Source organism: Mycteria americana, chromosome 2 (assembly GCF_035582795.1).
Source record: "Mycteria americana isolate JAX WOST 10 ecotype Jacksonville Zoo and Gardens chromosome 2, USCA_MyAme_1.0, whole genome shotgun sequence".
Classification (NCBI taxonomy): domain Eukaryota; kingdom Metazoa; phylum Chordata; class Aves; order Ciconiiformes; family Ciconiidae; genus Mycteria; species Mycteria americana.
The window spans coordinates 46,815,353-46,839,124 of record NC_134366.1 but is presented as its reverse complement, the minus strand read 5'-3'; the positions used below and the strand labels follow the sequence as shown (position 1 = coordinate 46,839,124).

General features: G+C 38.7%; 1 protein-coding gene across 1 annotated transcript; it reads left to right on the top strand.

The window, feature by feature from the left end:
- Window positions 1-901: 901 nt before the first annotated feature.
- Window positions 902-23,381, top strand: TCAIM (T cell activation inhibitor, mitochondrial). Its single transcript, XM_075493219.1, has 11 exons — window positions 902-1,086; window positions 3,375-3,450; window positions 6,720-6,855; window positions 7,420-7,573; window positions 8,787-9,033; window positions 10,318-10,440; window positions 13,110-13,207; window positions 14,936-15,027; window positions 17,342-17,574; window positions 18,144-18,275; window positions 21,722-23,381. The coding sequence occupies exons 2-11, from the start codon at window positions 3,422-3,424 to the stop codon at window positions 21,945-21,947; spliced, it is 1,470 nt and encodes a 489-aa protein (XP_075349334.1). The 5' UTR covers window positions 902-1,086; window positions 3,375-3,421; the 3' UTR covers window positions 21,948-23,381.
- Window positions 23,382-23,772: the final 391 nt, after the last annotated feature.

The window sequence follows — 23,772 nt, the reverse complement described above, 5'->3', positions numbered from 1 at the left end:
CTGAACTACAGATAGTTCCTAAAACTTGTCAGTCCTCTTTTTAACCTTTTCTGCCTGGAAATGCAATAGATTCTACACAAATAACTCCAATCCCTAACAGTTAATCTCTCTTTGTTCTGAAACCCGTCAGCAACAGACATCTTAGCTCTGAGGTTCCATGTCTCTGCAGCAGCTGCTTCTTGACACCAGCTACCTCGGCAGAAAAATAGATGTATGAATGTACGTATACATCGAGCATTAGCAGTTGCAGGGAAATAGCTTTTGCTTTTCCCCTTGGGGCTGCAGAGCTCACGGTGGGTTCTTTGCCCATTTGGTACTTTCCTTCTGCAGAACGGGGGATGTGAAGCGCACGCGAGTCCCTGGATAACCCCTTCCCTCCTCTTTGCAGAAAAGCAGCGGTTTCTTGTGTCGGGGATTTCCCTTCTATGTCCCCAGGTAACAACTGCGGACGTACTCTACCGTTGGAAGCAGCAGTCACCGAACCGAAGAGAGACTGCTTCTCTGCATCTCGTGTTGCAGGTCCTTGAGAAACGGCTGCGATACCAGCATTCACATTTACAAGATGGGCCGCAGTTTGTAACCAGGGGCAGTAGCAACACCTAAAGCATGAAACCAATGGCTGCCAAGTGTTTGTTTCACCTAACCCTCCGGTCCCCGACCCGCAACATTTCACAAGAGCGCTGGCACAGCGGCGGGCCTCCGGCGCCGTTTCCGGACCCGATCCGAAGCGCCCCGGGGCGGGAGAGCCCCGGCGGCCCTGAGGGAGGGAAGGAGGGAGGGGCGGCCTGCCCGCCCGCGGCTAACGGCGGCCCACCGCGCCTGCGCGGGGGAGGGCGCGCGGCCGTCACGTGTGCGCCGGGGGCGGGGCGCGGGGAGGTGGCGGGGGCGGGGTGGCCGCTCAGGCCGGAGCCGCGGGGGTCAGGAGCGCAGGCGCGCGCTGGCCCCGCCGTCCGCGGCCCCGCCGGGAATTCCCTCGCCCTCCGCGGCGCTGCCCCGCCCCCTCCCGCCGTCTCCGGGGTCGTCGGCGGGGGCGGCTGCGCCAGACGATGGGGGTCGAGCCCCGGCGGGCGCTGTCCGGCCGTGGCGGTAAGGGGGTCCGGGCCGGGGGCCTCGGGCTCCTCCGCGAGGGGGGACACCGGAGAGAGAAGGAGAGGAGGGGGGGAGGCCGGGCGACGCCGCGGGGGGCCTCGGCCGTCGCCAGCGTCGGCGGCCGGAGGACGGTGCGAGGCCGAGCGCGGTCGGGGGGGGAATGTGGGCTGCGCTGACACCGGGCCGTGCTTTGTCGCTGCGCCGCGCCGGCGGGGTAGGTGCCGGGCGAGGGGCAGCTCCCCGCCGCCGCCCTGCCGGAGCCTGCCCGCGACGGAGGGTCCGTGCGCGCGTAGGGGTACGTGCGCGCGGGCACGCGCGGGGCGGCCGTTGGCGGCGGCGGTGTGGGGCGGGCGGGGGCCGGGCGGCGGGGCCGCCTCGCTCGGCTCCTCCGGTGGCGGGGTCTCCGTAGGCTGCCTTGGGAAAGCGGGACGGCAGGCGCCAGCTCATGCGGCCGCCCGTCGGTGCCGCCATTCTCCGGTGGCTGAGTCCCGAGGCACCTGCTGGGCGCAGCGTACGGCCCGGGGTGGTCAGCATCGACCTGCCCGAGAGCTGCCGGCGGGGCAGGCAGGTCAGGCAGGCGGGCGAGATTGCTCCTTATTCCGTGCCGCCTTAACGGTGGGGGGGAGGCCTGTGACACCCATCGCTAACAGTTGCGCTGTTAAGTACCTGTAGGAAAGACCGACGTCCTTACCGTTAGTGAATTTTAAACTGAATTCCACGGGGGTTCTGCTTTAAATAGTTAAAACTATTGGTGGTTGGAGCACTAGAGCTGATTTTCTTTCAAGCAGTGCGTCAATCAGTTGCACCAAAGCTTATTTTGTGCTGTCATCTTGTTTATTTTCATACTGTTTTCTTCATACCGCCTTAAGGGTCCAGCGCAGGTAACCTATTCCAGCTGAAATAGAAAATCTCGGTTTGAGTGGTGAGGTGGTAGCATGCAATGTCGTGTTTCCAAAGGCTTTTGCAAAATGATTGCAACATAATTAATATTTTGTTTTGTGTTAGCAAGCCTGTCTTTGAGGTGGGGTGCGGGTGAAACTTACTCAAAACCAGGAGATTTTATTTTTTAACTAAGCAATGTAACAATTTCTAAGCTGTTAATAGAGCATTTAAAACAAGAAACAGTGATGCTTTTGTCTGGTTATATAAAGTGTCACCACAGATTAGTGAGATTCTTGGGGTTTTTCCATCCTCTGTCCAAATCCCTGAAGCTAAAATTACAACGAGAGAAAACTGGTTTATTACCAGAGAGCACGTTAATGTATTTAAGTTAGTTTATGATTAGGACTGTTGTTAGGGACACTAAAAACGAAATTATTATTGTCTTGCCTGCTTAGCTGGAAATCAGAAGACAAAAGTTATAAAGTATTTAGGGGATATTTTAGCACAGTGTATTTTTTTCTTACCCTATTTGCCTCTAGTAAAATGTTTGGAAACAATTTATATTCTTAGTTAAGTATATTTGTATTAGTCAGATGCACTTCTGAAACTTTAAGCGTTTTGCAAAATAGTCATAGGAACTATTATGCTGTATTAGAACAGGGATGGTGTTTCTCTGATAACCGCTCATCCCAGGTGCTTTAAAATGGCATACTTAGTGGGAACATGTTATTTTAAAAAGTGCAAAGTAGTATACTAAAAAAGTGCATGAAAACATTGCCAATAGGGAGCTTCCCTCATGATCCCTAATAATTAGGTGTATGTTTGCACTCTGACATAAGTGGTTTATCTCCTGTTGGAAAACGCTTGATTACAGTTGATAAAGATTTCTAGGCATTGTTGTATGACAGTGTCTTCCCTTTGGTTTTATATTGTGCCCCCATAAATTGGTTGGCATATAAATTTTCAAGGATTATCATTTGTTTGAAAGTTTTGGACTTCGCAGAGTAAAAATTTACGTGGAATTCCACTAGCTGGTATGTGTTAGTGCTTAAAGAAAGCTTCTAGTTTTTTGGTTTTATACTTAAGACAAAAACTGAACATTGGGAAGAGTGGGAAACATTTTCAATAAATAATTTTTTAGAGGTTTTTTCCCTGACTGGACCATCTTTAAATACTCATCTTCAAATCAAAATATGGTTATGACTATTAATATTTGTAAGACTCACTGTTTGTAGAGGAAACTGAAAACATTCTTATGCAAAACTTTAGTTTTTATGTGTGATTTCTCAATTTTGTATTACTGTTAAGAGGTATCACCTGGGATTTGGAGAATGCACTGATAAGTAACAGGGGGAAATACTCATGTCTATTACTAAACAGGATTTTTTTTCTTTTTTTTTAAGTGAGTTAGTGGATGGCTGAAATTTAGCCTGACCATTGAGTTGCTGAAATGTTTTGCTGCTTGAGAGGCGTGAGAAGGTATGGCATGCTGCTGACCTAATTTACCTTTAGCATACATTTTAAGTGTTTGCTTATGACTTGCATATATGTAAAACTGGTTTGGTATTTTTGTTTAATGCTTATTTCTTTGGCTTTCTCATCTTCCCAGCTTGAAGCTTTCAACAGAGCATCCACAGTTGAAAATCCCTAAAGCGAGAGATTAAAATGCTCTCAACAAAACAAGGGGTTTAGAATAGCTTAATTATGAGAAAGTGGAGGTCTAAATCTGAATATGATACCCAACATATTACTGCATTATTGAGTTATTAAAGCTCAGTGTTTCAAAATGAGTGAATGTATCTGTAATAATGAGCTTAATTTAACAAAGCTTTTCAGTGCCAAAGCTATAAGCCAAAAAGTTAAACTTCAGAGAGATGTGAAGAAAAAGTAAAAAGAAAGCTGAAGGGAATTATTTAATCAATAAATTAAATCTGTCCTAGAGTACTATTGCATAATGTGTTCTAGTGGAGATTGTGTTTCACATTTTTCACGAAGTGGAGACGGCTGTCCTCAAAGTGGTTATGACCTTGATTTTAACACGAAGCCTTTCTCTGCTCTTCAAATCTGGATAAAGTTCTTGGAACAATCCTTGCTCCTTGTGAGCGAAGCCATAAGCATCTTTCTTTCATTTTCTCTGTCTAAATTCATTTTAATTCATTTATTTTGTCACTTGACTTGAAGGATGCCTCAGAGTTCTGTCTTTCACCTTCAGTGAATGAATTCTTCCTTCTGTCACGCAGACTAATTTTGGCCTTTGAGCATTTCTCTTTTAAGCAAGTTCAAAATAGACTTCTGGCTGGAATCCTGAGCCTTCCTACTGGCATGACAGTGATGTTTAGCTACAAAACAAGGGAACTGAAGTTAACCATACTTGGCCACTTTTCTTGTAGAATACCAGGTGGAAGTTTATGATTAATAAACTTGGAAGTATGATTAATAGTTTCTAGGTATGTTGGAACTTTTTTCTAACTACTGGAAACTGCACCCAATGTTGCTTGAGAGTGGATGTGGGAAATGGTGTACGAATAAGGTGAAGAGAGAAATCTGCTCCTTACTTCCTCCTAGCAGCTGGGTCTAGGAGGATGTAGGCTTCTTGCATGGCTGTTAATCAAAACTGCTATCAGATAGGTAGCTGGTTAATTTACTATTTTTTTCCTTTGCTGGAAATAATTTTTGTCCTTTTTACCGCTTTGTGTCCACTTCCTAAAAAAAAAAAAAAAATCTGCTATTTTTTTTTCCTCAGTAAAGCGACTATTTTGGTGTTTCTGGATAAAAAATGGTAAAGCATATGACCAAGTGGACTTTTATCCAGTGTGCTTTGCTTCCTTTCTTTCCAGGTCAGGTAAAGATTTTTTTTTTTTCCTGCGTCACTGAGCAACTCTGGCATGTTCTTGTCATTGAGAGCTTTTGCTCTCCATAAAAACATAATATTGCTGTGGTACTTCACCATCTCCTGCTATTTTGAGTATGATCATGGGCTATAGTGATGACTAGTCTTAGAGTCTTCCTCAGATGCTGCCAGCAAGGAGGTAGAAGTGTTTGCCAGTAATACATTTTGTCTTTTTTTTAATCTTCCATTTAATCCACACGTATGAAAATTGTTTTCAGTCATAACAGCTTGAAATTTCATCAGTCATCTTACATTACAGATTTTCTATTCCACTTTTCTACAAAAATGTCTCCTGTTTTCAGCAAGCTGACTTTTAAGACCTACTAATTAAGTATTTGCCTGCCTCTTAGGCAGAAAACATTAGCTTTAATTGCTTTCATGTTTCTAATTGAAGAGCTGGAAAGGTTTACGGAAAAAAGGTAGAGTAAGGGTCATTGCATCTGCTTGATAACTCAGCTGTTGTCATTTACTCCACCATTTGCCAAAATGAAAAATACTGCTTATTGTCTGAGCACAAATTTGAGGATTTTTTATTTTGATTTTTTTTAATTAATGAAAGCAGTCAGGAAATAGAAACAGGTGAGACTATATCCAGGACAATTATTTGGTCTAGGATGCTGAACAAATAGCTCTTTGTAGAACAGTCTTGCTTATTATTATTAATGAAGTTATTAGTTTTATGTGAATTGGAAGCAGCTTTGCCTCTAGTCTGCCATATATTTTCCTATTTGGGGCTTGCAGTTTGGATGAATGATACTGTGAGGAGTGAAACAGTATTGTATTGCTTAACAGAGCAGAATCCCTACCCTTATATGAGTTCCAAACTAAAATGAATGTTAATCACAGGAAGAATGGTTGGCCCACTGAATTTGTTAGCCTGTGAAATCAGCTAAAGGAGAAATCTGTTATTAAATATTTACCAATTCACATTTTCTTGCTGCTTTTATATAGACTGTCTCTTGGTAATTAGTTTGCTAACATGAATATCAGCTTTGAGCTATGGCAGGAAATTTTGGTGGTCTTTAATTCAGAACTTGTTTTTGCTTCCATTTCAGTCTTCTGTTACACAAGTGTGCTCTTTGCAGAACTGTTGTTTAATTTATGCATAATTGGAGGTATTCAATCTTTTGTACTTTCTGAACTTCCTAGAACTTCAACTTTTCTTTCTGATCTTAGGTGAAACAATCTTTTCCTACCACTGAAATTTCTTTCAGTCCTTGTTTTCTTCTCTTTCAGTGAAGATCAAAGGGCAAAAAAGTACTGTCTTTTTACTTGATGTCTTCTATAAAAGTGTCTGGGAAAGTAGATTTTATTTTTTTTTAAATGGGCACAAGTATGTGGACTTCAGAAACGAATGCAGAACTACTTTTGATTGAATTGTGATTATTACTCCTGGGTAAAATTTAATACTCTTTTGGCACTGCTTGAAAAATACTGGGTTTGGCTTTTTAACTTGGAGGTTGAAAAGTATGTAAGAGTTGGCTTTTAAGAGCAGCTTCAGCAATAGCTACAAAAAGTACCACTAAAGCCAGTCTTTACGATCCAAACTACTCGACTGGGGAATTTTTATTTGAGCCTGCTTTGAGAAAGTAGCGGAAAAAGTTATTGTACTTATTTACATGTCTTTAATCAGCCATTAGCATCCACCATCTCTTGAACCTGTTGGATTTACTCCATATAAAGACAGCTTTGTGAGTCCCGGGGGAAAAATCCAGCACTCAGACTTCTAATACCAGTTTTAAATGATTATATTTGCAACTGTGAATGCTTACCCCATTCTGTCACATTCTAATGTAACTTATATCAGTTTGTCACTTGATTGGTTGCATCATACATAAACATTTTATTACTTTATTAGGTTATGTCTGGAGAAGATATTGTTACAATGCATTCTTCAGTCAAGAAGTTTGTCAGGAGCTGATGCCATCAATGCTCTCAGACCTTTCTATTTTGCTGTGCATCCAGATTTCTTTGGCCAGCATCCCAAAGAGAGGGTAAAAATCTTTTAGTGTGCTTTCTTTGTAAACGTGTCATATATGAAGGATGGAAATTTTCTGGTTTTCCTACTGTCAGAGAAACAAAAGTAGTATTAGAATTGAATATGGTTGTTACCAGAGAACAAAAAGGTGCACTTTTTATTTTTAACAAGGATAGATCCCTTAAACATCCATTATTTATTAGTCATATTTTCTGTTTAATTGTTATAAAGAAAATACTGAATCCTCCCAGTCTAACTTATAATACAAATTACTTGCTTTATCACTTTGAAATGCTGTGCATTGTATTTGAATCAATGGATTTCTTTAAGCTTGAAAGCCTTAAAAGTGGTGTTTTGGAATGTACAAGAATATACAAGTATATACATCATACAGTTTATTCAGGCAAGATAATTATTCATTTATGCTGAGAATATGAACTATATCACTACTTGTTAAGAGCAGCTGGCAGTTTGTAAAAACTTAATTCTGCATGTAAGATTAAAAAGGTTTAGACGAAAAATGGCCAAATTAATAATCTGTAATGTAGTGGGTTTTTCTTCTTTTTTTGTCTTTAAACAGGAAGTAAATGAAAATTCTCTGAAGAGGTTAAATGGCTACTTGGAGAACCTACAGAAACCAGGATTTCGCTCCTTTAAGCCAACTCAGCTTACTTTTTATGTAAGAGAAAGAGAACCAAACTCTTCTAATGTTCAAGAATCCTTCAGTGCTTCAGGTGCTTTTATATCGTGCAGAATGTATCTTCCTGTATTTAAATTCTTTCAGACCATTACTTAGCCTTGTGCAGTCATAATGACTTTTCAACTGAATAAAATCCTGTCAAACCATGAAAATATGTATTAGCTCAGACGGCTAGGACCATCCCAAGTAATTAAACATCTTAAGTTTTAAAAAGCATTGAAAGAATGAGGAATTACAAAGTTGAGGTCAAGTTACTACAGTATGAGGAAGTAAAAAACATAGGTTGATGTAAATGATAATTTTTCTCCTTTTAATACCATTGTCATGTTTAACTGGAACAACAGTTGGGTCCTTGTTTTCATTGCGGGTAACGCGTAGTACACAATGTTAGGTGCTTGTAGGATCAGTAGGAACGTACTCTGTAAGCAGAAGTTGTACAATATCTGAAGCTTCAATTTACTACATAGTCTCTCAGCTTTGAGACTACAGAACATATTGCTGAGTTTGGAATAATTATTTGGCTTTGATTAATTTTATTCTATGTATTTGTCTCTGATGTACCAATATGCCTTATCTAAGAGATGAGCTTTGTTCTGTATCCTGCTAGTCAAAACACTTGAGCAAATTGTGAGGGACTGTAGTGCTAGAAGACAAAATCATACTGTTTTTCAAGATAATAGTGGTGTTATGTCCAGTCTATTTAAAATAACAGTTGAACTGGCAACTGTGTTCTGCTCTTGAGTCTAGTGCTTGCTTTCTAATGGGGCAGTTAGGCCCAATAGCTAAGTGATGGGGCTTAGTTTTAGCCAGTGTGCAAGTGGAATGTTTTGTTCTGAAGCTTCTGTTCATAGCTTGTCAAGAGCTGTTGTAGTACTGCGTTTCTACAGTATATTATATCCAAAGCGATGATCAGTAATAACATGAATTGTGTAGAGCTGTTGGACAAAACTGCCACTGCGAAAGCAAAGGCATCCTTTTTTGGCTTATGCTGCATCTGTAGCTAGGTTTCCAATTTGTCCAATGATTCAGAGAGTTAAAGCAGCTCTATTTATATTTTTGGACACGTAACAGTTTTAAAGGTTAAACTGCATGTGAATTTTGCAGTGAATATTGAAATAACAATATCATAATAATTTCCAACTATGTCTGCCTTGTTTGGGTTCTTGTTGTAAGATGGGAGAAATGTGAATGCATTTTAAATAATTTTAATTAAATAATACTAATTTTGTGGGACTTGTATTTTATAGGGTTTCGAGCAGTCAGTTTTACATTACATACTAGGGATCTCCTGAGCACAGTATTAGATATTCTCAACTCCTGCAGTTTATCTACGGAGCACATTCAAAGTCTGAATGTGAACTCTCAGCCCCACAAGGAAGCAAAAAGCACAGTGAACAGACCTATCAAATGGGATAAGACTTATTATTCCTTTACTGGATTCAAGGATCCTGAAGAGGAACTAGAACAAGCCCAGAGAGTGGAAACAACTTTAATGTACGTAAGGCTTTTATTTAACTGATATTTTGTAACCCAAATTGTTCTTATTCTAATGCTGAGTTTTTTAAAGCCAAGCAATAAGTATTCCAAACAATACAAAACTTTATTGTCCAACATGTAATTCTGTCACGCTTTTTATAATCAAAGAGAGTTCAAATGAACTCCTGGTATAGTTGTAGTGCCAGCTAAGCTGAGGCATTCTTGTCTCTTTGCCCAGCATTCATGTTTGGTCAATCTAGTTTTGGTTGATCTAGTTTTTCAGTTTTGTGGAATATTGGTGGCGATTCAGAAGGAGGCAGGGGTAACAATGAGACCTAGGTGCCATTTGAAATAAATGCAGAACTGTGGTGGTAGTATCTTCAGAGCAAAGAATACCCCTCATCCTGCCTAGCACCTTACAAATAAAACTACTGTAATATATGCTACTATAAAACACTTAACTGAGATTTAACATACTAGAGACTATTTTTACTTAACTTTTACACATTTACAAGAAATGCCACAAACAGTTACATATTAACAGTCTGGGTTTAATACCTGGCCATTTGGCACTGGGCCTTTCTTTTTGCTTCTGAGTTTGATTTTTTTCACTTAGAATATAGTATGAGAATGGAAGTGTTTGCTTGTAAAAATAAGAGCGTGACAATAAGTTTATGCTATGAACAAGGGCTAAATCTCTTAGAGTAGCTTTTTCCTAGAAATAGAATGATCTATTTATTGAAAGTTTCAGATGTACTTCATGAGTTACGTTTGCCTGGTTGTGATTATTGACAAAAGAACAGTAAAACTTGACCTGCTTAATCAATGCTCATCGCAGCTCTGTAAGAGTTAACCTAACTTAGCCCCTTTAGTACCACCTCCCTTATTTGACAGTCTACTATGATCACTTTGGTGTGGTGGGTTGTTTTTGTTTTTTTTTTTAAAGGCAGATGTGTGGGAACTTCTTTCATTAAAGCACTAAGTTCTGAAGCTGCCCCCCTAAATCAAACTAATCTGCTTCTCTACACTTTTCACGCCTCTAAGTCTTATGGTTGTAACACTGTCTTTTGGTTCAATTTAATTCCCTAGTCCCCCCCAAAGACATTAAGCACCAGGTTTTCCTTTGTAGATATGTTAAGGTGAAGCATTTAGCAATTTCAGTTGTCTTCTACTTTAAAAAAATCCCTTTACCCAGTAATTTGAAATAAAATGTTAACAGTAAGAATTCAGTTAGTTGTACTGTTTTCATGAAAGATAATAAGCATGCCTCTACTGTTGGGTTTTTTCCTCCTCTTCTTTCAGATCCTGGCTAGATGATAATGAAGCAAGTGCAGTAAAAAAGCTGAAAAAGAGTTTGCCACTTAGAAAAGAACTAGAACGTTTAAAATTTGAACTCTCTCATCAACTCCAGCTCTCAGATATCAGGTAATAAATTAGATCAGTTGGACTTGCATTAAGACAGTCAAAGCAAGGAAGTGTTGTTTAACAGTATGCCATGAGCTTTAAAGGCTTATTCCAGCAAAACAGCTATATTTCATATATGTAAAAGTGTTATGGCACTGAATAATATTTTTCTAGAAGAATTCTATTGGGACAAAAGTTTCCTGTTACAATCTGCTCAAAAAGACCTAGTATTTGTAACCAGTAACGTAGGCTTCAGTTGAGGCAAACACATAAGCACTTGAAATAGGACCTGTGTGTATGTGTTAGTTTGACTGTTTTGCTGGATAAAATTGCTCTTTCTGAATTAAAGTGAGTATCTACAAAGGTAGCTAGATTGGCAGTGAAATGCAACTTTGCACATGGTACATACTGACATCCGGTGAAGGCTTAATAAAAATGTTGTTCTTTCTAGTGTCTTGTTTCCCACACTCTGGAGGAGGAGGAGGATATTTGTTTGCTTGAAAGGGCTGAGTACAGTCGGTGATCTTGATTCTTCAGAATATTTTCCAGAAAATAATTTATGATCCTTTTTTAAATTTTGCACCTTCGAATGAGGATGTTCTGAAGTGGGATATTCAGGATGGGAAAATGGCAGTGAGGGTATTGAACAGTGGAAAAATAAACTTTGGGGGATTATTTCAAGGGCTAGTCTGTTAAGTTCTTCTTTTAACCAGGAAAGAGAGAGTTGGAGCTTCTGAAATCATGCTTTTGTTCCTTTCACCCTATAAAAGACCCTGGCTTCCTTTAAGCTGAAGCCAGTTTTTTCAACACAGTTTCTAATCCACTGCTGTGGTGTGGGGTTTTTAAGTTTCTGAAACAGTCTTCAGTATTAAATGTGTAGGTTTGGTTTTATTCATGGCTTATATTTAATTTTCTTATAGTTTGTGCTTTTAAAATACACTAAAACTATTGTGGGCCATGAAGAGTTATTAACCTTCCAAGAGTTACGTTGCCATAATTCAGAAAAGAATGTGAGTGTCAGAAATCTGACAAGTATCTTAATAGGAAACTACTACTTGTGATCCTGCAGCCTAATGCTAGTGTTCACAGAGGTTTGAAAAAAAATAACAGGGTCATTGGCTTTATTCCATCTATAAGTTTAGGACAGCTGAAGAGAAGGTAGGATCTATAAGCCACCTTTTACATTCCTGTCTGGTGCTACTGAAAGCAAAGTGATATTGCTAGGTAACAGTAAATAGTTGTTAGAATGACTTGCATTATAATAGATTGAATTGCCTCATAACTGCTGCCACATAGTGCCATTCTCTGCACCCCAAAGAGTGGGGTTTTGCCAGTTAGGTTTCCCTAGATGAGATGATGTGGGTTGACCCCAGCCAGCAGCTAAGCACCCCCACAGGCGCTCGCTCATACACCCCCAGTGGGATGGGAGGAGGATAGGAAGAGCAAAAGCAAGAAAACACCTATTAAACTTCTACCTTGATCCACGAGAAGTGAAGCAAAGCTGTGTGTTCAAGCAAAGCAGGAGGAAGAATTCATTCACTACTCCCCATCAGCAGGTGTTTGGCCCCTTCTGGAAAGCAGGGCCTCAGCACGTGTAATGCTTGCTTAGGAAGACAGACGCCATAACCACAAGTGTCCCCCCTTCGTCCTCCTTTCCCTGAGCACTTACTGCTGCGCACAACATCGTATGGTCTGGAATATCCCCTTGGTCAGTTGGAGTCACCTGTCCTGGCTCTGTCCCCTTCCAACTTCTTGCCCACCCCAGCCTACTCACTGATGGAGGGGGGCAGAGTGGAAAGAAAAAGCGAAAACCTGGACACTGTGCAAGCACTGCACAATAGCCAAAACTGTGGTGTGTTATCAACACTGGTTTAGTAAAAAACACAAAACACAAGGGTGCTATGAAGAAAATTAACTCCATCCCAGACAGACCCAGTACAATAAGGGAATGGTAATTTCCCATTTTGAGACAGTTTCATATCAGCTAGAAGTTTGTAAAAGGACGTAATTTTTCAATACACTGAGACAACTTTACAATTTACATGCTTTTTGAAATTTAGTTAGGAGTGTGATCTGTCTGTGATGGAAGAGATGTCAAAACTATGTATATTAAAGTCACCAATGTACCTGACTCCTATATGGTTTAACAAAAATTATTCCACTGTAAAATATGAAAAAAAAAATATAGCAACTTACCACTGGAATCATAGTAATGTTTGGGGCTGGGAACTCAAAGGGAAAAAAGAAGAGACAATGTCCTTGTCTAGAGGAGCAATTACTATATATAAATGTTATACAGTGTACAAACAGAAACTGCATGCCACGTGACTGAACCAAATAGCGGGTTGTCTGGTGCTATTTACTTACTAACCCCCTTCTTATCGGGGGAGAGATTTGCAAGTTGTGTTCTGTCTACCAGGTTTTGTATTTATTTTTCCTATATCTGGTTTTATTCCTTTTTTTTTTTTTGACACTCACTTTAAGAAACACTGTGGAATTTATTTAGGCTTTTTATCTGTTCAAATAACATAGGACACGGACAGCTTTTCAGTAGGCCTTTGCTTTTTTTACTGTTGGAGTGCTGTTTTGAGTTGTTTGTGTTATAAGGCTTTCAGCAGCATCTCAACTTCTGTGATTTTTTTTTTTAATAACGTTGAGAATTAAATGCTTTCAATTATATTTTTATTTAGGTGGCAGAGAAGCTGGGGTATTGCTCACCGCTGTAGCCAACTACACAGTCTAGGACGCTTAGTCCAACAGAGACCTGAAGTATTAAAGAATGTTAAAGGTATTTCTATTGCTTGTTTCGTATATCCTAATATAGTATTGATTCAAAGATGAGCATGAGTCTTCTGTGACAAGGGAGCTCTAGTTCTTTTCACAAATGCTTCTCATAACCGCAAAAACAAACCTGCCAGGCTTACTGAAAAGCTGGTGAGAATTTACATTTTAAGCTACTGGGTATTTTTTAAAATGACCTTTCCTTATAGTGTATTCGCTACACTCAGCTTCTATTTTACTTATTAAGAAGTGCAAACTGAGTGAGTTGAAGGCACTAGACTAAGTGCTAACAATGAAAGTAAAAAATCCAGACTGAACCTCTGAAAGGGTAGAGGTAGCAATAGATTGTTACCCATGGTAGATTGAAGACAAAAATGCAAGTAGCTCTCTATAAAGAGTCAATATAAGGAGGACTTACTAGAATACCTTTAAAATCATATTGTCCTCACTTATTGTGCATGTTCCATAAAATACCTATATTAAAGTCTGTATTTTCTCAGGAAAAACTAAAATATTCTGTAAACCTGACCTACCATTCTTCTCATACAGCTGTTTGACTTGTGGCAGTAGCAGTTTCCTCTAATTGTAACTCCACATTTTATGCCTGTCTGCAGATACTCAGTTTTGAGTGGCTTTCATTTGAGGGTTCACCTAATCCTTTGTCAAAAGACAGAGTGGGTAGGACAATAAGTAGTATTTTTAAATTGTATCAGGTTTCAAATTGGTTTCTTCACCTAAGCATGCTAAGGATTTAAAGTGCTAGAGAAGTCTGTTTTGTGAACCTGTTCCAAGTCTCCATCTTTGAACATCTTTAATAATATACTGGGCAAATACCTGTCGGTAATTATACAGGTACAGTTGATCTTGCCTTAGGGTACAAGGATGGACTAGATGCCTTAAAGTCAGTGTTGCTCTTTCTTAAGGATTTTGGAAAACTGATTTCTGAGAGCAAGAGCTTCTGTTTAAGCCTTGTCTTGCAGATTAATGCATCACACTGAAGACTTTTGTGGAAGCTTATTTTGATAAATCGTTGCCTGTGCTTTTACCCTAAAGAATTCTTGAGGATCATTGTACTTCACTTAAAAAACCATACTCACTCAAAACTGATTTGTCCCCCCAAAAATAACGCTAGTATTATCCTCTTATGTTGTCTCTATTCTTTCTTTTAAAAAAGAGCAAAAACATAATATGAAAGCGTTTCTTACAGCTTGCATGTTGCAGAGTTCTGTGGAATTGGTGTTGAATGGCTGTGCTAATAGTTCTTTGACCTACCTTTACCTTATTTATATATACTTTAAGCATATAGCATATTATACCATATAGGTTGGACTTGATGATCTTAAAGGTCTTTTCCATCCTAAACGATTCTATGATTCTATATATTTCCTGCTGTATACATGACTTGTACAGATTCTTTGAATATGCTGTCTGCTGAGATTTTCTCTTATTTTAAAAGTAGTCTTCGTAAGAAAAAAGTCCAGTTAACTAAAAATCTTAACCAAGTTTAAACAGGGAGAAGGCAAATGCTAGGTAAAGTTAGTATGAAAAAAATTCTTGAACTGGAGTTTTCAAGAATCACTCTTTGAAATTTTGAGAATAACAAAAGCACCTACTTGTGTGTGTGTGCTGCAGAAATGTGTTGCTTGTGACATGTTAATAGCATAGTTAAGCCTTAAATAATTGTGGAAATAATTGCAATAACCCATATTAGTAAAGAGCTTTGTTCAATCTTTAGGGCGCACAGTGGTATTTACAGACCGTTCAGGTATGAGTGCAGGAGGCCACATAATGCTCGGGACCATGGATGTTCACCATCACTGGACCAAAGTAAGAAGATTTCAAAGTAAATAATAATGCCTCTTGTTATGACATCCTTTTTTTTTTTTAAACTATAACCAAAATATTAATTGGTGCAGGTAACTGAGTAATTTAAAGCAAACATATAGCTACTATGTTTGGCATAACTGTGTACCTTGCATTCTAAATTTAATCCTGTGACATGCTGTTACTAACAACAATCTTTGTCAGATCTTTACTGCTGCTTTCACTAACAAATCAGTCCTACCCCTGATTAGATATAAAGAAAACTAATTTGTTATGCAGTATTCCAGTCTATGCAATGAGCACTGGCAGAATATTTCATGATCCATAAAGAGCTCATTCCCATGAAGAATTTAGAAATTTTACTCAGATTTTTTTTAAAATAGGACTTAAAGGGAGTTGTGAAGTGATCATTTCAGTCAATACCTGCTAACCAACCCTGTCACTTTACTTTGTTCTTTTAGGCAGATAATGTGGATGTTGCAGAAATTTATCTTTAGTGACATATCTTTATCTTATGTGAATTCTGCTGCTGCTTTTGTAAAGTTTGGAGTTGACAAGCTTTCTGGAATCCTGAATTATAAAGTATTATATGCAAAGGACCACAAATAAAATATGTAGCAATATCAGCATGTCACTTAAGGAAGTTTTCTTGAATCTTGGTTGCTGAAATATTATTGATAGTTCTACCAAAAAATATTTCTTTGTATAAGGGGTAATTGGTGGAATTTCATAGTTGGGAATTTCACCCAGCTAGAGTATCAGAATATTCTATTTCTGTATTCCAATCAATGAATAATATGAAAACTTTGGAGCACTCAGTCCAAAGCTTTCTCTGGTGGTTGTTTGAATTTTTGCCTATATATGTTTCACTGAGGGAGAAAACAAACCATGGTTTGTTAATGTGAATGATTTACAAAGAATTTAAACTGAGAAACTAGAATTTAATGCAAAACTTTCTACTCTGAGATTTGAGAGTGTTGATAGTCATTGGAATAAAAGTGTTTTTCTGATTAATACTAAAATAAACACTGTCTTCCTTGAAAAGAGAAATGCTTCCTCTTTCTAACCTTTGCTGAGAGGTTTTCTGAAGGGGTCATATATCCTCACAAAGTATTGTGCAGACGGGACAATGTGTGTAGTTAGTTGTGGTGATGGCATTTGCATTGGAAGACAAAGGAGAGGTATGTATTTGAACCTGAAATCAAAGGCTTTTTATTTTAAAATGCACTGAAGATCATGTTAAATGATACACAGAAAAAGTCAGTGAAAATCTTCATGAGGTTGGCTAGCTGCTTGGTTTTTAGAGAGCAGAATATTTTTGTCCAATTCTGACCCATTTTAGAAAGCAGTCCTAAGTGCTATTACTTTTATTACTAATTAGTAGAAAAAGGAAGCAGTAGAATAGAGTCCAAGTCACTCTGTAGAACGCTTGGTCAGAGCTACAATATTTAGAGGATTTTTGCAGTTTTTCTCTATAACAAATGCTGAACCAATGAATTTTATTGTGCCAAAAGCTGTTCTGATTCTACTACTCCCTTGGGTTTCTAAAGAGATTATCCTGAAATCACTTGACTTGTTCCAGCAGCAGTATTTTTTTTGTATGGAAAACTATGTTATAGTAATAACTGGGTAGATGGTAAGTAGTGACTACTACTACAGACTTTCCCTTTTCACTTGTTGCCGTGGTCCAGCCTTCTCCCTATCACACCTTCTATGTCTTGACTCACAAGTCTGATTACTTCTTAACCGTTTCTGGTATAGGTTTTGTAGATTAGAGATCTGGTACCTTCCTCCTTTGTCCTGTCCCTTCAGGTGAGCTAGGTTATCATCAAAAGCCTTGGAAAGAACTAGTTCCAGCAACAGAGACTTCTCTTTTTGAGAATTGGTATAAATTAGGCTGGCAAAACCAGTTTTGACTGTATGTGGAATAGCTCTATCACAGTAACTGCAGTGATAAACATTTTATGTAGGCCTCATTATAATTTTTTTTTTTATTCTGGGACTATTAATTTCTGTATATATAGAGAAAGAGGATATCCATCAATCTTGTTATGGCCCTTTGGTGCCTTTATAGTATAAATACTGAAAATACTTATGAGCTTATTCCATTATATCTTGCCCCAAAATGTATACATTGATATTTCTGATTTTTTATATTTCTGATTTATTCTTTGATTTCCCCCCTCCCCCTTGAGTTCCATGTTTGCATTGTTAAGTGCCTCCTCTTTTATAGTTTCTTGGGGTTTTTTTTTTCATTTCTTAAAATTGAGTTTTATGTTTTGTAACATAGGCAATGTTTGTTTGTGTGTGTGCACAGATTTTTGAGAGATTGCCGAATTATTATAAACTTCAAAAAAGGCTGCTGTTCTTGGAAGATCGGATAAGCCAGCTTCTGGGAGGCATACAAGTAATATATATTGAAGAACTGCAACCCCTGTTGACTCTAGAAGAGTACTACGAGACTCTGGATTCCTTCTATAATAAATTATGTGACAGTAGACTACCTTTTCATCCTCGCAGTCTGCGAGGCTTGCAAATGATTCTGGAAAGGTAGGTATTTGCAGGAAAGGTTTCTTCCTTTTAGAGCTTTTACTCTTTTTTTTTTTTTTTTTTTTTGTTACACCGATTATTGCTCTCACTAAGAAGAAAATGAAAATCCAAGATTATATTAGTTACGTCAAAGTCTTCTTGTTTCTAAAGGTTTTAAGTGCCTTTATGGGTTAAAAAGGAATCAGATTGAAGAAAATCCTGCTTAATTTCATTCAAGTTAGAGTCAGAGTTCCCTCTTTATCTTACAGTGTTGTGCTGGGTTAAATCAAAGGTGTTGTGCTGTCAGGTCAACACTCAGCTGTGTATGATGGTGCTGCTGTATATATTTTTTGAGTATTGTTGACAGTTGCTTTTGAAATTAATTTTAAAAAAGCTTTATGTATGATGCTTCTGTATTCTCATGAACCTAACTTCATTAATTTTTTACCAATTATTCTGATTGTGATTAATTGATACCTTTTATCTTCAGAATTCATTCTGAAAGAATGAATTGCATGAAAAATTCATGTAAATGCTTGCATAAAAAAAAGATACCTACCTTGTTTTTTACTTCCATCATGTTTCATTAGTGACAGATATGCACCAAGCTTACATGAATTTGGACACTTTACGATCCCAACCATCTGTGATCCAGCAACCCTTCAATGGTTTATTTTTGCCAAAGCACAGGAAGCAAGAGAGAATCTGAAAAGAAAGGAGGAGTAAGTGTTCATGTGACTCGATACATTTAATTCATGAAGATCTTTGCATGTCATATGTTTTATTTGTAGGAGGAGGAGAACTTTGAAGAATGTATTCATGCTCTTCTGGTGGAAAAACGTTCTGTTTATAAAATAGAACTTTACCCATCAGGTTTACTCAGTAAAAAATTTCAGTGAACACAAACAGTTGTTAGAAAATACCCATCCTTCACCTTGTAGAAACAGTTGTACTTTATTCAGAAATAAAAGATCTTTGCTTACAAGACAAAATTACGTAATTTTTTTTACAATTACTTCCCCAAAGGAGGGGGGGGGGGGTTTAAGAAAGAGACCTTTTTTATTGAATAAGAAAAGCAACAAACTTCTGTTAATGTTACTTACATTGTGAGAAGAAAACAGTAAAATCCAAAGTAAAAATAACTGATACTGACTAGAGAATTGTTATTTTTAGTTGTTTGTCAGTTAGTTGAGGAAAAGATTAGTTAGCAGCTAACAAGGGGAAGAAAAAAATTGGGCTAGAATGATGAGAGAAATATCTCCTTGGTACTCTTTCACAGATGTGAGTGAGATGAGAGAGATGACAATAGTGAGTCATAGTACCATACTTAATATTAAGTCCATAACTTGTAATATCCATCAGAACTCTAAATTTTGTTCTTGACCTTGTATGTTTTATGTGTCTTTGAGGATTAAGAGCATGAAGTAGAGATACTGGTTTTATTTTGAATAAAATACTCTAACGGGTAACTGGGTGTTACTGTCCTTTTAGAGGTGGTTACTGCAAGTTTATTTTTCTGCTTTGGAAAGCTTTTAATGAATTGTTGAAATATCACAGTCATGAGTGTATACATGATGTATAGATCCACGTATTTTTTGTGAAGGTTATTTTAGGCATGAGCCTTACTGAAGGCTTTTATAGTTTTAGCTCTGTTAAGACTTGATTACTTGGGCAGATACATTTTGGAGATGGACTTCGGTAAAACATGGAGGTTGGTTGGAATTTTTCCATAATGCTAGTCTAGCTTTGAAGTTAGATTATTTTTGCCATGTAAGTTATAACTGCTGAATAGCTGTCTATGTAGCTGTCCATATGTGACAGCTGGGAAAGTATTGTCTGTAGAGGTTGGGAGGGATGTTGTAGCAAATGTATGCATTTGCATCTGGGTAACGCACTCTCCAAAAAACCTCACACTACCCCACATTTTAAAAGACACTAATCCAGGAAAAATGTGGGGCTCCCCTCAGAGTATAAGCAGCTGTGTTGTAAGAATGTAAGAGCCAAGCTACATATCTCAGCTCTTCTGTTGTGTGTTGGATGATTGCTGGCTTGTATAAAATAGTAAAGAACAGCTATACTGGGTCATACCAAAGGTCTGTCCCCATCACCCATTAGCTTACGGAAAGGCTGTATGAACGGAGCAAAAAATTAGGTGGGTGTTTTACTCTGTACTCCTTCACAGTTTCTGACTGACTGCACTTGAGAAAATACTTGAAGCTGGAAAACATTATCTCATGTTAAGAGCGTTCAGTAGATCTTCTTTTTTTCCCCTCTTAATTGTCTAATTATTTTTTGAGCCAATTTATACTTTGTGGCTCCAAAATATCCCGTGGCAGCAAATTGCACAGTTGAATTAGATACCGCATGTATATATGAAGGAGGGAAGAGGTGTTCTTTGCTTTATAGACCCACAGCCTGCTGATTTCATTTGTCATTCTCTTGTTCTTGTGCTGTAGGAAATAAATACAGAATGGGTTTTTTGTATCACCTCTACTTTTTTTGTGGATATGTCATATTTCCCTTTAGTTGTCTTTTTATTGAAGCTGAAAACTCCTTTTCCACTTAATGCTTCCTTGAACAGAACCCATTCTGTACTTCTGATTTTCCTTAGCCTCCTGTGGTTGTTAAAGAGGCCCTGAGAAAAAGGAAAATATTTTGAGATGTGCTGGATTTACTTTGCATATGCAGATGAATGTTTTACATGCAGTAAATAGCATAGTGTACCTAGAATTCTCTATGACCTGATGCACTGGGGAGTTCAAACGCTGCTGCTCTGGAAAATTGTCTTATCTGTGTGGATAACGTCAGTCTTGTAGTAATGCAGCATTTCGTATCAATCTACTTCTTCCCTTGCTTTTGTAAAGTATCAGTTTTGTATTGCGATAGAGGTGTAAGCCTCCTTGTGAAAGTGACTAAAAAGAAACCTGCAGTTCTCACTATGTGCAGCTAACTTTATATCCTTTAAAGGAGCCCGAGGTTTCACAGAACAGGAAAGCTTGATGCTCGAGTATTAGAGAATGTGCTCAGGAGGGTGGTGTGGATATGGTCAGTAGAGAGGGCAGGCTTGCTCTGGGTTAACTCACTGGCTCAGTTCATCCCTGACCACCAGAGCTGGGCTGGGCTCTTGTACAGCGATCTGAGTGCCTCAGCAGAGCATAGTGCCATGCAAGTACACGGAGATCTCGTAGCGAGCTCTGGAAAGAGTGGTGTTGAACCCCTACAGTAGTGTTTTCACACGAGTCAAATAGTCTCAGTAGCTGTGTCCTTGCTTAGCTTGGGCCGATTCACATCCCAGTGGCTCTGCAAATGTGCTGCTGCTTTGTAGCTCCCCCCCTGTTTAGCACAGGGTCTGTGTTGTAGGGCAGCAATGTGCTGTTTCTATAACCAAGCTGGCTCTGGAAGTATAGCTATATTAATGTGGCACAGTGCCTGAGCTAGTGAGGCTTGCTGAACCTGAACTGTCTCTGCATTAGATGATCAGTCACAGTTCCAGTGAGTCTTAGTTAATTCTGCATGTAAACTTTATTTCTGAGTAGCTTGAGTTTGCCGTGTGGTGTCTTACCACTCTTTGTCTGGGGTGAATGGAAAAAATCATCTGCAAACTATGAATTCAATATTCATAGAATCATTTAGGTTGGAAAAGACCTTTAAGATAGAGTCCAACCAAATCCATATACTTCTGCAATTAGTAAGTTATTAACACATTTAATATGCATCAGCTGACTGTACTTGTCATCTGTTGGTTTTGATGACATGCAGAGTAGTTAAGAAGACAGAGTAGTTACTAAGATGATTTTATTCTTAAAGCTTACACTTTCAAGGTTATTTAAGTACTTTCATCCCTTACATTAAAAATGGAGCCTCACAGGATTTTTATTTTGGTATTTTTCCCCATGACGTGGTGAGCAAAAAAATGTCATGGTGCAGGCTTTCGAATGTGACTCTGTAGGCATGCTGTTGCCCATCGTCATGGAAGCACGTTCAGTCTAGCCTCTGAGGTAGACATGGGTATCAACCTGCACAAAAATCTCAGCTGGACCATAGCTGTACATGAAATGACACCTTTGTTTACATGCATATAACCTACAAATATACTTATTTCAAGGGGGTTGTTTTTTAAGAGATTAAGTTCTAATTTTGTCACTGTATGTTGTCTTCATTTGCTTAGGATGATGATTACAGAAAAAGAGCTAATCGATACCTCCACTGAAAAATTTTCTTTGGATCGGCTGTATAAGGAACCCAGTGTTTCCAGTGCACAGATGATAGATTGTTGTAAACGACTGCTAGAAGAATCATTGCCGTACCTACAAGGCATGCACCTTTGCATTTCGCATTTCTACTCTGTGCTGCAGGATGGAGACCTGTGTATACCTTGGAACTGGAAAAACTGAGGACATATCTGATAATCAGATGAATTGTTTATTTTCTGTAAGAGGCTATAAATATGAATGTTTTTAAGAGTAAATTATTTAAATCTGTATTTTGATATCAGTATTCAACCCACAAATTTTCTTCTAACTGCTGCTCAAAAAGGATTGGAGTCCTAGACAATTTGCACAATGCGCAGTATTGCCAGTTCTGGGAAAGACATCTGTACATTCTCCATACTACTGTAGGAGTCCCAGTGTATGGTAGCAGTTGTGAAACTGCATTTTTTGTAGTGAATTATGAAAATACATTAAATTGCAAGTCTGCAAAAATGTGCGTGTGTATTTTTGATATACATAAATATTGCCAGGTAGATCATCTTAAATAGTGTACTACTCAAACCAGACATTACATGTTATCTTAAGGGCTTCATTGAATGCAGAAGTTGAGTACACAAGTCATCTGGTGGCAATATTGGCATTTTGTATTGCTACCTATTACTGAATTTTAAAAAAAAAAGGGGGGAAAAAAATCAGAGTATTTCTACTTTGCAGAAGAAAAGCAGTACATTAACTTGGTCTCTACAGTAGAGTTTCATATGCTGGTCCACTATTGTTGCCTTAGAATTTCAAAATATGCCAGTTGTACTGTCTGTAGTTACTTTAAAGCAGATGTCATTCTCTTGTTTCCGGCATTTGCTCCATAAATACAGACAATCCTCTTTACATACACTATAACAGATTGCAAATCCCATTCACAACACTTAAAACCTGAGTAGTTTAATGTGACATCTAAGGAAAGGAAGCATTGATTTCTGTGGGATTGTCTGCTCTCAGTGAGAGCAAGGAGTTTGCAGTAAGGTAAACGCATGGATCTTTACTGGTACTTTATTCCTTGGAAGAAGTGAAATAAAGTGTGAATGTACGTCAACACTTTCATTGTAATACATGCCAAGATGCATTTTATATTTGAGTTACTACTTTGCAAAATATCTTTTGAGAAGGACCAACTGCTTAACATTTCTGGACTTGAATTCACCTATAACAACTGGCCAAAAAAAAAAAAAGGAAGGAATTGTCAAATGCTTACTTGCCTTGTATTTATATTTGTATTGAGGAGGGAAATTGTTGTGGTTCTCTGTTTTCTCCTGTTAAAAGTCTCAGTGTCAAGCTGTTTATTATGTTGCCAAACTTAAAACAAAAACCCCCACTGTGATCTCAAACATGTCTGTTTTAAAACATGGAGAGAGAAGCTGTGACTTTCTCAGGCCTGTAATTCAGCTGAATTACTAGCAATTCCTGTATAGGTTCTGAAGATCAGTTGATAGTTTCTTCTAAGTAGTTAACTTCCATTGCACATTACTTCTCCTTGCTCTGTCTACATTGATGATACTGTCCGTGCCCCAGTTGTGCTAAGCAAGTGGGCCAGTCCTGTCGGTTGTAGCCCAGCAATATTCCCTGTAAGAGCTCTTTGAAAGTAGAGTGTCTTCAGGAATAAAAGCTAAGTATAGTAATTTTTTTTTCTTGCTTGAATTGAATGACCCCTTCCAGGTCTTCGGGCAAGAAGCAGCTGTCCAGTTTGACTGTAGAAGAGATTAAAAAAAAAACGTCTGAGGGAAGGTAAGTAGACTCAATCAAGAGCCTGATGTGATGCTGTCAGGACTGACGCTAATGTCGGGGAAAGCAGTGACTAGGGCTAGGGACCCTCTCTGTGGCGTAGAGAAGACGACTAGAACTGGCTGGAGGAGGAGACGTAAGCTGTAAAGAGCCTTTATGAGATAGAGCATGGGATGTTTCCACACATAAAATGGGGCAGGGGAGACCCTCGCCTGGAATGGGGATCGGAGTA

Coding starts and splice junctions, on each gene's coding strand:
- TCAIM (XM_075493219.1), top strand. CDS start 3,422: ATGTTTTGCTGCTTGAGAGGCGTGAGAAG. Junction 9,034..10,317: donor AGAGTGGAAACAACTTTAAT/GTACGTAAGGCT, acceptor CTCTTCTTTCAG/ATCCTGGCTAGATGATAATG. Junction 18,276..21,721: donor AATCTGAAAAGAAAGGAGGA/GTAAGTGTTCAT, acceptor TCATTTGCTTAG/GATGATGATTACAGAAAAAG.